The 14,218-nt window shown below is 45.9% G+C and overlaps 1 protein-coding gene across 1 annotated transcript in view; it reads right to left on the bottom strand.

Annotated features, from left to right (window-relative positions):
* The window catches only part of LAMB4 (laminin subunit beta 4), a 143,671-nt gene extending 129,852 nt beyond the window's left edge, over positions 1-13,819 (bottom strand). Inside the window, 4 exon segments of the mRNA XM_060108856.1 lie at positions 10,253-10,392; positions 12,076-12,298; positions 12,881-12,971; positions 13,706-13,819. Of these exon segments, the coding sequence (XP_059964839.1) occupies positions 10,253-10,392; positions 12,076-12,298; positions 12,881-12,971; positions 13,706-13,819 (568 nt within the window).
* Positions 13,820-14,218: the final 399 nt, after the last annotated feature.

Below are 14,218 nucleotides of genomic sequence, written 5' to 3' on the forward strand. Positions count from 1 at the left end.
CCACGTTCTTAGGATATCTGCCTTCAGAATGGCTTAACTATTTACCTTTTAGGATTAAGGTTAGAGTTAGAGTGTTGTCAGACAGAAGGTATTTTCCAAAAAAATAACTTGCCCATGGGACAAAAAGTTCAGTCTATCAGGTAATCAGAAGCAGCCTCTTAGTATAGGTCTTCTTAATCAAAGGTCTTGGCTTCTCTCATTTTCTTTTCCACAAAGAAAACAGCTTTATTGCTTTTCCTGAAGTATAATATATGCTCATTTACCCTACATCAGATAATATAAAGAAGTATGAAGACGAAAATAAAAATCTCCTGGAAGCCCACAGCCTTTCGGTGAAGATCCTTCCAGATTTCTCCCCTCTCTCACTCTTGTTCTTGCTCTATCATCTCCCAGAAACAAAGGGCAGGCAGGCTACAGGGCAGGAGCTGGTCCCACACGCAACAGTGTGGGATCCTAGCTCTATTTCTCTAAGTTGCAAGACCTTCAAAGCAGGCAAATGCCATTAGGCAGAATTTACACACCATAAAATCCACTTGTTTTAGGCACACAGTTCAATGCATTCAGCTGGACTCAAATGTGGGAAAGTGAACGTTTCATACCCCTGGGACAGGGTATCTCCTTGGAAGGCAGCTTGGGAGGAAACCCCCTAATGCAGCCTCATCTCAGCCAGAAACGCTTGATGAGCCTCGTCGTCCGGGGGTGGTGGCTTGGCCTGCCTTTGCTCCTTGGTGACCCGCCTCACCACAGGGCTAAGGAAGCAGCACTTACTGAGACTTGCCCAGACTCAAGGGGATTTCTCAAGGGCTCAGGAGTCTTCACTGGGCACAGGGAGGCTTGCAAGTCCTGAGACGGGATGTGTGGAGGATTACAAAGTCTCAGGAGACACTGAGACAGCTAATCAGCCGTCCAGAAGTTTCTGTGAACCCGAATGAAGCTAAGATCACTATGTGCCCTAGAGCTGACACAGGCTTGCTAGAACTCTGAAAGGAAAGATGGGCCTGCCTACAACGTCTTCAGGCAGTGAGGAAGCTGCCAAACCCTCACTGACAGGACTGATGTCAACCGCCCCGTGTTATCTCAGAGTCAGTCACCCCAGGCAGAGCCCATTGGCACCTGGAGAGAACCCTGGTAAATGTATCCTTTGGTTTCTTTTATAACCAACTTTCCCAGTTCCTCTCCTTCTAGAGGAAGAAGGGAAAATGCATACAGTCTACAGTGACCTGGACCTGAAGTAATCCTGGCACCTCCCACCTCAGAGCCTGCCTTGGAATGTTCTAGTTACCAGACTAAGGTAGATGGAGCTCACAGGGCATTTAAGAGCTCACAGGGCAGGGGACTCAAGTCCATGCGTGAAATTTTATAATTCCTATAAGAATTTTTTTTGTTTTTTGCGGTACACGGGCCTCTCACTGTTGTGGCCTCTCCCGCTGCGGAGCACAGGCTCCGGACGCGCAGGCTCAGCGGCCATGGCTCACGGGCCCAGCCGCTCCGCGGCATGTGGGATCTTCCCGGACCGGGGCACGGACCCGTGTCCCCTGCATCGGCAGGTGGACTCTCAACCACTGTGCCACCAGGGAAGCCCCCTATAAGAATTTTTAAAATGCATTTCAGTACTTATAGGAAAGTGTTAAAATGTACCAAGTTTTAAGTTGCTGATAAATGTGTAAAAGCTGTGTCATTTCTATGCAAAAATGGTTAACACAGAGTCATAGATAATTACAGTCCTAACTCTTTGCCCTCAAGATGAGGAAATTAAGATCTACTGTGTTAAATGACTCCACTAAAGCCACGCACCAGTCCACAGTCATCCTCCATCCTCTCTACACTAACAGCCCTGGTGGATGGCCATGCTTCTTTTATTTCATTCCTTGGTGTACTGGCTTTGTGGCACAGTGTCACTCTAGCACACTTTAGGGTTTCAGTGAATCCACAGCAGTGGAAGTAGGAGAATTAAGCATACTATGTAATTGAATTCCCATATCCACCCTGTGCAGTAGGTACTAAGTTATCCTCATTTTTCACATGAGGAAACGGAGGCACAAAGCAGTAACTTGCCCATGGTTACAAAGATATCAACATTTCCTTTGATTCCCCTGAACTGATATAACAAGGAAGCAGAGGAAGAAGAAGTAATAAAGACCAGGATGTCGGGGACAGTCATGGGTAACGAGGGTCAGAACCAATCCTCTTAGAGCCCTTCCCTCCAGTCACACTGAATTATGCCAGGAAAAATTGTGAAAATCTTTGAAATGAGAAAAAAATTACTAGTGTTCCCATGTAGTGCGTCCTTCCTGGTTATCTATGTCTTTGAGCTACTTTACGACTCTGTAGGTCTTAGAGTACTACTGATAGTAATGCAAATAATTCTTGTCTACAGAGTTGCAAAATGTGTCCTAAGGAGATGCAATTGATAAGATGCCTTATAGATATTGACCAATTAATTTCAGTATTTCTGATGGCTTATATACATGTGTTTTTGAAAAAATTCTCTTTGAACTAGTAATAACATTTTACTGGTTCCCTCGTTAATTAAAATCTTTGGCACATGTTTGTTTAATGTTTGTATGAGAGTCATCATTTTACCTTTTTAAAAAATTAATCATTAACAACTACTTGTAGTTCCTGAATGTGCCTATGCCTTCTCGTGAGCTATTTCCTCTTCTTGTACGCTTTTCCCACTTCTTCATCTAGTTCAGGGTTCTGCAATCTCCAAGCCACAGACCCAGTCTGTCCTGCCACTGCCACCTGCATTTGTGAGGACCTACAAGTTAAGATTGGCTTTTACAGGGGATTGGATCAAGATGGCGAAGGAGCAGGACATGGAGCTCACCTTCTCCCACAAATACATCAAAAATACATCTACATGTGGAAGGATTCTCACACAGCATCTAATGAATGCTGGCACAAGACCTCAGACTTCCAAAAGGGCAACAAAATCTCCACGTAACTGGGTAGGACAAGAGAAAAAAAAAAAGAGAGAGAGAGAGAGAGAAAGGAATTGGGATGGGACCTGTGCCCCTGGGAGGGAGCTGTAAAAGAGGAAAGGTTTCAGCACCCTGGCAAGTCCCCTCACTGGTGGGAAGATCAGCCGGGACAGAGGGGGAGCTTCAGAGCTTGGGAGGAGAGCACAGCAACCTGTTTGCAGAGGGCAAAGCAGAGAGAGACCTGCACAGGCGGTCAGTGCCACGGCCCAGCACTCCCCAGCCTGAGATGCTGGTCCGCAGGGGTGCTGGCAAGAATCAGGCAAGAAATAAAAGGTATCCAAATTGGAAGTGAAGAGGTAAAATTGTCCCTATATGCAGATGACATGATACTATATATAGAAAACCCTAAGGGCTCCACACAAAAACTACTAGATCTGATAAATAAATTCAGCAAAGTAGCAGGAGACAAGGTTAACATTCAGAAATCAGTTCAATTTCTTTACACTAACAATGAAATATCAGAAAGGGAATGTAAAAAAAAAAAACCCTAGGAATAAACCTGACCAAGGAAATGAAACACATATATGCCAAGAACTGTAAATCATTAATAAAGAAAATTAGAGAGGATTCAAAGAAATGGAAAGATAGCCCATGCTCTTGGATTGGAAGGATATTGTTACAATGGCAGTACTACACAAAACAATCTGTGGATTTAATGTAATCCTTATCAAATTACCCATGACATTTTTCACAGAACTAGAACAAATAATTCAAAAATTTATATGGAACCATAAAAGACCCAAAATCACCAAAGCAATCCTGAGGGAAAAAAAGCAGGAAGCATAACCCTCCCTGACTTCAGATAATACTACAAAGCTGGACTTCCCTGGTGGCACAGTGGTTAAGAGTCCACCTGCCAATGCAGGGGACATGGGTTTGAGCCCTGGTCTGGGAGATCCCACATGCCACGGAGCAACTAAGCCCGTGCACCACAGCTACTGAGACTGCTGTGCTCTAGAGCCTGCGAGCCACAACTACTGAGCCCACATGCCATAACTACTGAAGCCCACATGCCTAGAGCCTGTGCTTCACAATAAGAGAAACCACTGCAATGAGAAGCCCACGCACCACAACAAAGAATAGCCCCCACTCACAACTAGAGAAAGCCTGCATGCAACAACGAAGACCCAATGCAGCCAAAAATAAAAATTAAATTTAAAAAAATCAGATTAGCTTTAAAAAATAACTACAAAGCTCCAGTAATCAAAGCAGTGTGGTATTGGTACAAAAACAGACATACAGATCAATGGAACAGAATAAAGAGCCCAGAAATAAACCCACACACCTATGGTCAATTAAACTTCGACAAGGGAGGCAAGAATATACAATGGGAAAAAGTCTCTTCAGCATGTCGTGCTGAGAAAGTTGGACAGCTGCACGTAAATCAATAAAGTTAGAACACACTCTCTCACCATACAAAAAAATAAACTCAAAATGGCTTAAAGATGTAAACCTAAGACACAACACCATAAAACTCCTAGAAGAGAGCATAGGCAAAACATTCTTTGACATAAATCGTACAAATGTTTTCTTAGGTCTCCCAAGGCGAGAGAAATAAAAGCAAAAATAAACAAATGGGACCTCATCAAAATTATAAACATTTGAACAGCAAAGGAAGCCATAAAAAACTATGAAAAGACAACCTATGGAATGGGAGAAAATATTTGCAAATGATGCTACCCACAAGTGCTTAATCTCCAGAATATACAAACAGCTCATACAACTCAACAACAAAAAAACAGACAACCCAGTCGAAAAGTAGGCAGAAAACCCAAATAGACATTTCTCCAAAGAAGACATACAGATGGCCAGTAGGCATGTGAAAAAGTGCTAAACATCACTAATTATTAGAGAAATGCAAATCAAACTTAAAATGAAGTACCACCTCCCACTGGTCAGAATGGCCATCATTAAAAACTCCACAAATAACAAATGCTGGAGAGGGTGCAGAGAAAAGGGAACCCTCCCACCCTGCTGGTGGGAATGTAAGTTGGTGCAGCCACTATGAAAAACAGTATGGAGGTTCCTTAAAAAACTAAAAGAGAATTACCAAATGATCCAGCAATCCCACTCCTGGGCATTTATCCAGACAAAACTATAATTCAAAAAGATACATGCACCCCTGTGTTCATAGCAGCACTATTCACAATAGCCAAGACATAGAAACAACCTAAATGTCCATCGACAGATGAATGGATAAAGAAGATGTGGTACATATATACAATGGAATATTACTCAGCCATTAAAAAGAACGAAATAATGCCATTTGCAGCAACACAGATGGACCTAGAGATTATCATACTAAGTGAAGTAAGTCAGAAAGAGAAAGACAAATACCATATATCACTTATATGTAAAATCTAAATATGGCACAAATGAACCTAGCTACAAAACAGAAACAGACTCACTGACATAGAGATCAGACTTGTGGGTGCCAAGGGAGTGGGGAGGGAGAGGGATGGACTGGGAGTTTGGGGTTAGTAGATGCAAACTATTACATTTAGGATGGATAAAGAACAAGGTCCTACTGTATAGCACAGGGAACTATATCCAATCCCCTGGAATAAACCAGAATGGAAAAGAATATAAAAAAGAATGTATATATGTGTATAACTGAGTCACTTTGCTGTATAGCAGCAATTTGCACATTGTAAATCAACTATACTTCAATTAAAAAAAGTGATAATTTCAGTAGATCTTAAAAAAAGATTGGCTTTTACATTTTAAGGTTAAAAAATAAAAATAATATTTTATGGCACATGACAATGATACGAAATACACATTTTAGTGTTCATAAATACAGTTTAGTTGAAACTAAATACAGTCTAGTTGAAACAGCCATGTTGATGGTAGTTGATACCATCTACAGCTGCAGTGTCTACAAGGACAGAGTTGAAGAGTTGTGGAAGAGAACATACCACCTGCAAAGCCAAAAATATTTATTACCCGGCTCTTTTCAGAAAAAGTGTGTCACCCATTGCTATGGTGACAATGGGTTCCCCCTATGTGTAAATCCTAAGCCCAAAGATGATGGTATTAGGAGGTGGGGCCTTTGGGAGGTGCTTAGGTCGTGAGAGTAGAGTCCTCGTCAATGGCATTAGTGTCTTTATAAGAGAGACCCCACAGAGACCCCTTGCCCCTTCTATCAGGTGAGGACATGGCAGGAAGTCAGCAGTCTGGAACTCGGAAGAGGGTTTTCACCAGAACCCTATCACGCTGGCAATCTGATCTTGAACTTCCAGCCTCCAGAATTATGAAAAATAAATTTCTGTTGTTTGTAAGCCACCCAGTCTCTGGTACTTTGTGATAGCAGCCTGAATGGACTAAGACACCCATGATCTACTTTATGCCATGAATGTCTCAGCATCTCCTCCAGAACACATCCTAACTCTCCAATCTGGGCTGGGCTGCCCCACTGGGTGCATGTAACACCTGTTCGTGTGTCTCCTGTAGCTGGTCATCTGTGTTGTGATAAGTGAGTCTCTTTATGCTGTCATTCCTCACCTGTAAATCCCCTGAGGACATGGACTGGATAACAAGTGTATCTGAATATCAGAGAATTCTAAGTATTTAATTAGCAAACTGTTTTTATTTTTGGGGGGTTGTTGAAGCAACAATAAGAACCAAAATATTTTAAAAATAAAATGATGGGGGGAGGGATAAATTAGGAGTTTGGGATTAAAATATACACACTAGTATATGTAAAATACATAACCAACAAGGACCTACTGTATAGTACAGGGAACTCTACTCAGTATCTTGTAATAAACTATAATGACACAGTACATATATATATATACATACTGAATCACTTTGCTGTATACCTGAAACAGCACTGTAAATTAACTATATTTCAATAAAAATTTTTAAAATATAAAATGACAGAAACCATTTATTTTAATCCCCTCTGAAATGAAATGACATAGCAAGGAAGGTAGAAAGAGTGAAGACCAGCCTGTCATGGCCAAACACAGCTACTGAACTCTGTGAATATGGGATGTGCCAGATGAGAGCACAGGTTTAAAAAGTCTTTGGAGGACTGACCAGCTTTAACCGACATCCCAATCTGGGCACGTTGTACAATTTCTGGGAATACCCTTCTCATCGTTTGCCTCTTATATCCTTATCCATGGGTTTCAGGCCTCTCCAGCTTGTCTTTCCATGTCCATTCACTCGTTGGTTTTTCTGCCTTCCCCTTGCCCCATCAAGGAGCTTTCCCCGAACTCCTGGGACATCCTGTGTCACTCAGTGTGTTTGAGTTAAACACTTCACAGAGTCCAATCTTGTTTTTATCTTGGCAGCTCTTTCTACTCCTCTGACCTTTCACTTTCAGAAGGCACCATTGGTGAGAAGAGCCCAGGGGTCAAGGAAAATATGGTTAGGAGCAAGAGTTGCAGGAAACTCTAAGTACTTTGAAGGAGTTAAGCACTGCACGGTTGCAAGTGCCCCCAACACTGGCATAAATTCCTTCTTGAATCAGCTGATTCTCTTTCTCAGTTTCTGGCATGGATTTCTCACCTTGTCCTGTTACATGATTTGTCATCTCTCAGATGACCTAAAAATTCTGAAACCAGGAGGAGTTCAATGCCACCTTAGGCTACTACAAGCCATAGCACAAATGTCAATTTCTAGAAGCCAGTGATTTTCTGTTCCCTTCGCAACTCTCATCCATCTAGCATATTCTGGAAGCTACAGGAGGCATTGACATTGGCAGGATTTAATTCCTATTTATCGTGCTGTGGGTTGAATTGTGTCCTCTCTTCCCCCAAATCCATTTGTTGAAGTCCTAGCCCCCAGTATATAAGAATGTGGCCTTATTTGGGAAGTGTCATTGCAGATATAATTAATTAAGATGAGGTCATGCTGGAGTAGGGTGGGCCCCTAATCCAATATGACTGGTGTCCTTATAAAAAGGAGAAATTTCGACATACAGAAGCATGCACAAAGGGAGAAAACTGGAGTTATATTGCCACAAGCCAAGGAACTACCAGAAGTTGGGAGAGAGGCCTGGAGTAGATCCTTCTCTACTGCCTTTGAAGGAAGCATTACCTTGCCTACACCTTGATCTTGGACCTCTATCTCTTCTAGGATCTCTACCTCTCAGAACTGTGAGTCAATACACTTCTGTTGTTTAAGCTGCCCTATTTGTGGTCCCTTGTTATGGCAACCTTAACAAACAAATACATCCTGGCATCATGCTTTGCATACTACTTCTCCCTGACCCCAATATTGGGGCTGGGGGTTTATTATCACCTAGAAGTCACTGTCTTTTGGGTTTGTTGATCTTGATGCTTTTCCAGATTGAATGCCCCCCTGTATTAGTTTCCAGTTGCTGCTGTAACAAATCACCACAAACTTAGTGGCTTAAAAACCCCCCACAATTTCCTATTTTACAGTTCTAGAGGTGAGAAATTCAGAATTAGTCTAATTGGGCTCAAGTCAAGGTGTCAGCCTGTCTGGTTCCTTCTTGTGGTTCAGTGGGGAAAATCCATTTCCTTGACTTGTTCAGCTTCTAGAGGTGGCTTGCTGCCGGCGGCCCCTTGTATCACTCGAATCTCTTGCTTCCATTGTCACATCTCCTACTCCTCACTCTGACCCTCCTGCCTCCCTCTGTAAGGACCAAGGATTACATTGGGCTTACCCAGATAATCCAGAATTATCTCAAGATAACTCAACTGAATCACATTTGCAAAGTCATTTTTACCATGTAACCTGACACATTCACCAGTTCCAGGGATTAGGATGTGGACCGCTTGGGGGGCCATTATTCTCTTTCCATCCTTATCCTTTCCAAATTCCATGCATCTTTCAAGGTCCTCTCCTCTTCCTCAGCCCACGGTGACATCTGTCTTTGTATCAATAATTATAGTTTATATACCACTACAGGGCCTGGTCCTGGATCCCTAATTGCTGGACATGAGGTCACTCAATTTCTCTAATTGCTCTGAAGGTGCCAGGAGTACAGACTATTGTTTATACTCCTCTGGCTCTCCTGCAACACTGGATATTGGCCATGCACCCCCAGATGTAAAAACTGCTCAATGGAAGGATCCATTCTTCTTTGGAGTCACGAGATGCAGAGCAGCAAATCCCGACCTCCAAGTTTGCCCTCTTCTTCCTCCCTTTGCTCACTTAAGACAGAGGTAGGACTAAGCTTGGCTGAGCAGAGAGCTGAGACCACCAAATCATCATCTGCCCATGAACTTACTCCCCAGAGTAGGGCTGGTAAGCAGTTAGCATGACCTTCATATTCTCACTGTGTCTTTCCCACCTCTGTGGAAATAATAACCATGACACAGCCTCGAACAAGTCCCCACAGTGTTTAAAGGACTTTATGAAGCACTTAAAAGTGTGGGGAAAATCGAGGAGGCTTTGGTTCTGCCTTGGAGCATCTGGCAGCTTGACAACCAGCGGAGCCTGACGGTTCTTAAAAACTGGCTGTCCTCGTGGAGCGGCTGGGCCCGAGAGCCATGGCCACTGAGCCTGCGCGTCCGGAGCCTGTGCTCCGCAACGGGGGAGGCCACAACAGTGAGAGGCCCGCGTACCACGCAAAAAAAAAAAAAACTGGCTGTCCTGAGGTTGTGCTCTATGTGCTAAAATCAGAAAAGAGTAACATGTGGGTCTCTGTTCTTACATGAATGTGGGTTCAAGCCTGGGTATCCAGACCACACGTCTTTCCCTTTCACAGCCTTTGGAGCGAGCGCCTACTGACTTTTTACAAACAACCAGCTCTCCTTCTATTTTTAAATATTAGTTTTCCACAACGGAACAGACGTTTGTTTGTGGACTATTTTCCTCCCATTTGGAACATCAGAGTTTTATTGAATGTAGTTTAGGTTTAAGGCGAAATAATCAAAGGCGGACAGAGCTAGTAGTTTGGAGTCAGATACATTTGAGTTCACGTGCTAGGTCTCTTCTATGGAAGTGTGATCTCTGGAAAGAAAAGCGGTGCTACCTCACAGGAAATATTTAGTGGGAATGGACACTGCTTCCTAGAGCACCTGGCATTTCAAAGGCACTAAAGGCGGGTTACTTTTCTTCTCCAGCCTCGCTTCAACGCAACAAATTCTTGCTAACTAAAGAGGATTAAGTGCTGAAAACATATATAAAGTAGGAAAACATCACAAAGAATGTTTGCATTTGGGGGACAGAATATGAAAAAATATAAAGTAATTTGCAAAGGATTACGTCTTAGTCTGTTCGGGCTGCCGTAACAGAATACCCTAGAATGGGTGGCTTAAACAACAGAAATGGATTTTTCACAGTACTGGAGGCTGGAATTCCCAGACCAAGGTGCCAGCCAACACCGTTCCTCGTGAGATGCTGCTTCCTGCCTTTTAAGTGGCTGTGTTCTCTCCGTATCCTAATGTGGGTTTGGGGCTTTAACATAATAGTTTTGGGGCGACACCTTCAGTCCATAACAGATTGCATGATCACGTCTATACCTGACATTTCCTTTCATTTCAGATTTTACCCTGGGGAGTTTCGGTTGTGTTAAGACCTATACAACTGCTTCCTCCCCTACTTCTCCATTTCTACCGTTGGCCGGGAAGGAGACCAGAAGCATGGCCATGCTTCCGCATTTCCCCACAGTTCTGGGGATAAGTGGGGTCTTCTTGCAGGTCTCCGGACGCACCTGCTCCGTGAGTGTTCCTATGGCTCATTACGGATGAAATGGGACTTCTACTGTTACCTCCATGACTTCACGAACCAGGACTCAGCCCTTGCAAGTTTGGAGAGAGAGACGCAGGGCAGGAAGGAGCGAGAGAGTCAACAGCCCTCGAATCCCACATCCCCTCCCCTGCAAAGACTGCGTGGTCTCTCCCCACGTAACCCTCCCCGTTCTCCTTCCTAGTTGGTTGTCAAAGGGAAGCATCAAGATGCCAGTTGATGCTAATTTTTTTTTTTTTTTTGCAGTGCGCAGGCCTCTCACTGTTGTGGCCTCTCCCGCTGTGGAGCACAGGCTCCAGACGCGCAGGCTCAGCGGCCATGGCTCACGGGCCCAGCCACTCCACAGCATGTGGGATCTTCCTGGACTGGGGCACGAACCCGTGTCCCCTGCATCGGCAGGCGGACTCTCAACCACTGCACCACCAGGGAAGCCCAGTTGCTGCTAATTTTATTTTCACCATGATATCCCTGTATCTCCACTCAGTATGGCGATGCCTTATTCTGAAAATGCCTTTGGTCACTGTGCTGTGAAAAGCTGTTCCATGCCCGCTTTCTTGTACTTAGTATCCAGCAGTATTATTTAAAAATGTATCTTTTCTTTTTAGGGCATTGTAACCTTTTTTCCCCTTCCCTTTTAGCCAGAGAAGACAGAAAATAGGTGTGAAGGGAAAGCCACAAACAGGAGCCGTGAAAACGGATGCCTGTGCTGAAGGAAAGACACCTAGGTCTGCCCTGGGGGTCTGGGGAGTCATTTTCATTACTAATGCCCACAGAATGCAGAGTGCTTCCCTAGGCTGAGAGCTCTACTGTCTGGGAGGCGGGGAAAGAAGAGTAGTCATTTGAAAGGTCAAGGGTTCCCTGGTTAGCTAAGGACCAGCCTCACACCCCCAGAGACCTTGCAGTCCTCAGGTGGTCAGAGTTAAACTTGCTCACGTGGCTCCCAGGGTTTCCGGAGCCGAGAGGGAAGGTGGTCATTTGTGCAGGCAAGCCTCCACGAGGAGTCTCGGCAACTCGGGTTCCTGGCCACTTGATCTCTGGACAGCCAACCTCTGACTCCATGCCCTGAAACTGGCATTCTCCCAGCTACAGCCCCCTTCTGCCGGCCACCCCCTTGCCACCCAGCTGCCCTCAGACCCCTCTTCCCCCACCTCCAGGACTGACAGCCACCTCGGGCCCCTATCCTAGGGAACTGGCAGCTCCCTGGGCTACGGGAACAATCCCCCCTGGACCACTCTGGTGGTCCACTGGGACAGTAAACAAGCAGTCCTTTTTGGCCCTGTTAGACCCCAGGGCCCAAATCACTGTCATTCCAGGCAACCCCTCTAAATTCCCAAAATGGGAGCCTTCTCTTACAAGGCACTGCTGGTTAAACCATCAAATGTACACAAAGCCATTCAGACGTCATGATTGGGCTGCTCACCTCAAAAGGCTTCCTCTGGGGCTGCCCTCCCCCCTCCCCGCCTGCTCCTCTTTCCCTCCTGTGGGCATGGATGTCCTGACATGACCCCGTGCCACCTGGAACAAGCCCAGGTTCTTGACCTCCTCGTGGGACTCGCCAAACGGGCGCCAGGGACTCATCCTCCTCCGGTCAGGACGGTACAGTCCCCAGAACCAACTTACACAGAGCACTGAAGGCTTACACCCTGTCATTAATGACATGCTTGAGACAGCAGTTATCAGGCCCTTTCAATACCCATGTGGCCAGTACTTAAGCCACCACTAATGCACGGAACCTCACCATTGACTGTCAGAACCACAGTGCTCAGGCAATTCCTAATATTTTAGGATTGAGTGAGGTCATACAACAGTCCCAAGGCGAGTGCTTTGAGGACACTGACCTAGCTTATATGTTCTGTTCTTTTTTTTCCTTTTTTTTTTTTTTTTTTTGCGGTACGCAGGCCTCTCACTGTTGTGGCCTCTCCCGTTGCGGAGCACAGGCTCTGGACGGGCAGGCTCAGGGCCATGGCTCATGGGCCCAGCCGCTCAGCAGCATGTGGGATTCTCCCGGACCAGGGCACAAACCCGCGTCCCCTGCATCGGCAGGTGGACTCTCAACCACTGTGCCACCAGGGAAGCCCTGTTCTGTGCTTATCAAGGAAAAATCCCAGGCCCAATTTGCTTTCACTTTGGAAGGGGCTCCATATATATTACGAGGCTCCCAATGGGATATTTGAACAGTCCGGCAAGGCTACGTAACCTCTGCTGCCAGGACTGAAATACCGTACAATTGGAAAGTGCCGTTCTTGGCATCATTTTGATGACCTTAGGCTGAGGGTCCCTCTGAGGAAGCGGTGTGGGCAAATTTGCAAAGACCAGCTAAAGCAACACGAGGGGATAAATCAACGCTCTCAAGACCCAAGGCCCAGCCTCACCTGTCAAGTTTCAGGGCATCATCTGGTCCTCTAAGGGCGAAGAAATCCCAACAGTCAAACATCAATTACTCACGTTCCCCACCCCTGTCCTCACACTCAGACAGAACACGTACTAGGTCTTTTCATGTTCTGGAGGCAACACACCCCTCCTCTCACTAAGGCTTTGCCCCAGATATGCACACGTGAGATTCTGCCACCTTCCATCGGGATGAAGCCCAACAGTGGGTTTCAGAAGCGGCCTAGCGGACAGTCCAGCAAGCCTTACCTTTAGTCCCCTCTGGCCTCACGTTCTGAGGCAAGTCATCAGCCACACCTGACTATGCCTCCTGGGGTCTCTGGACCAAACAGGAGGCCACCTGACTTCCTATGCGGTTTTGGACTAAGCACCTACGCACAGTAGCAGCCCAAAATACTCCCCCGAGTGCCAGTTTTGGGCATCCTCTTGGGCTCTTATAGAAACTGAGGCACTAACAAGCCCCACCTGACTACTCCAGACCCACGTCCCTATAATGTCCTGGGTTTGAGATGCCACCCAGCAGAAGCTCGGCACGGCTACTCATGCCTCCTTGGTAAAATGGAAATGGTACCTTCAGGATAGGGCAATACCTGAGGTCAAAGGCCTTTCCAAATTACAGGAGGATGTGGCTTCCCCCCTGCTAAGCCCCTTGCCTGGGATACCTGAGGAAGTAAGTGCCCCACATCCCCAGCTCTGGCTATTTGGGGAGCCCCTTGGGAACAACCATCTGGGATGGATGGGGAGTCAGTGTTCTTCAGGGATGGCAGCCCCACCATCGTGCGCAATGCAGCTGGAGGAAGCGGCTCCACCTGCCTCACCTTGGGCACCTCGCTAGTGGAAGAGGCCCTCCAGCTCAGCCCAGGCGATGGAACTCAGCCCTCAGGGAGGGCATACCAAGGGGCCTTTCACAGATCCACATTTTCAGACTCTTGGGTGGTTGCTAATGGCCTTGTGGTCTGGTCTAGCCGCTGGCTAAGGGGCAGTTTTCTCACAGGAGGCAAGCCCACCTGGGGGGCCAGATATGCAAGGAATCAGCCGAGTCCCCAGTTCCTATCATTTCTACTCACATTTCTGCTCACACTAATGGCGCCATATCAGAAGCCATTGTTAACAATCTGACCCCCCCCATCCCCCGGCACTAAGCCCTCCACACTCCACCCAGTACAGACGCCTCA

This window comes from Mesoplodon densirostris, chromosome 9 (assembly GCF_025265405.1).
Source record: "Mesoplodon densirostris isolate mMesDen1 chromosome 9, mMesDen1 primary haplotype, whole genome shotgun sequence".
NCBI classification, from domain to species: Eukaryota; Metazoa; Chordata; class Mammalia; order Artiodactyla; family Ziphiidae; genus Mesoplodon; species Mesoplodon densirostris.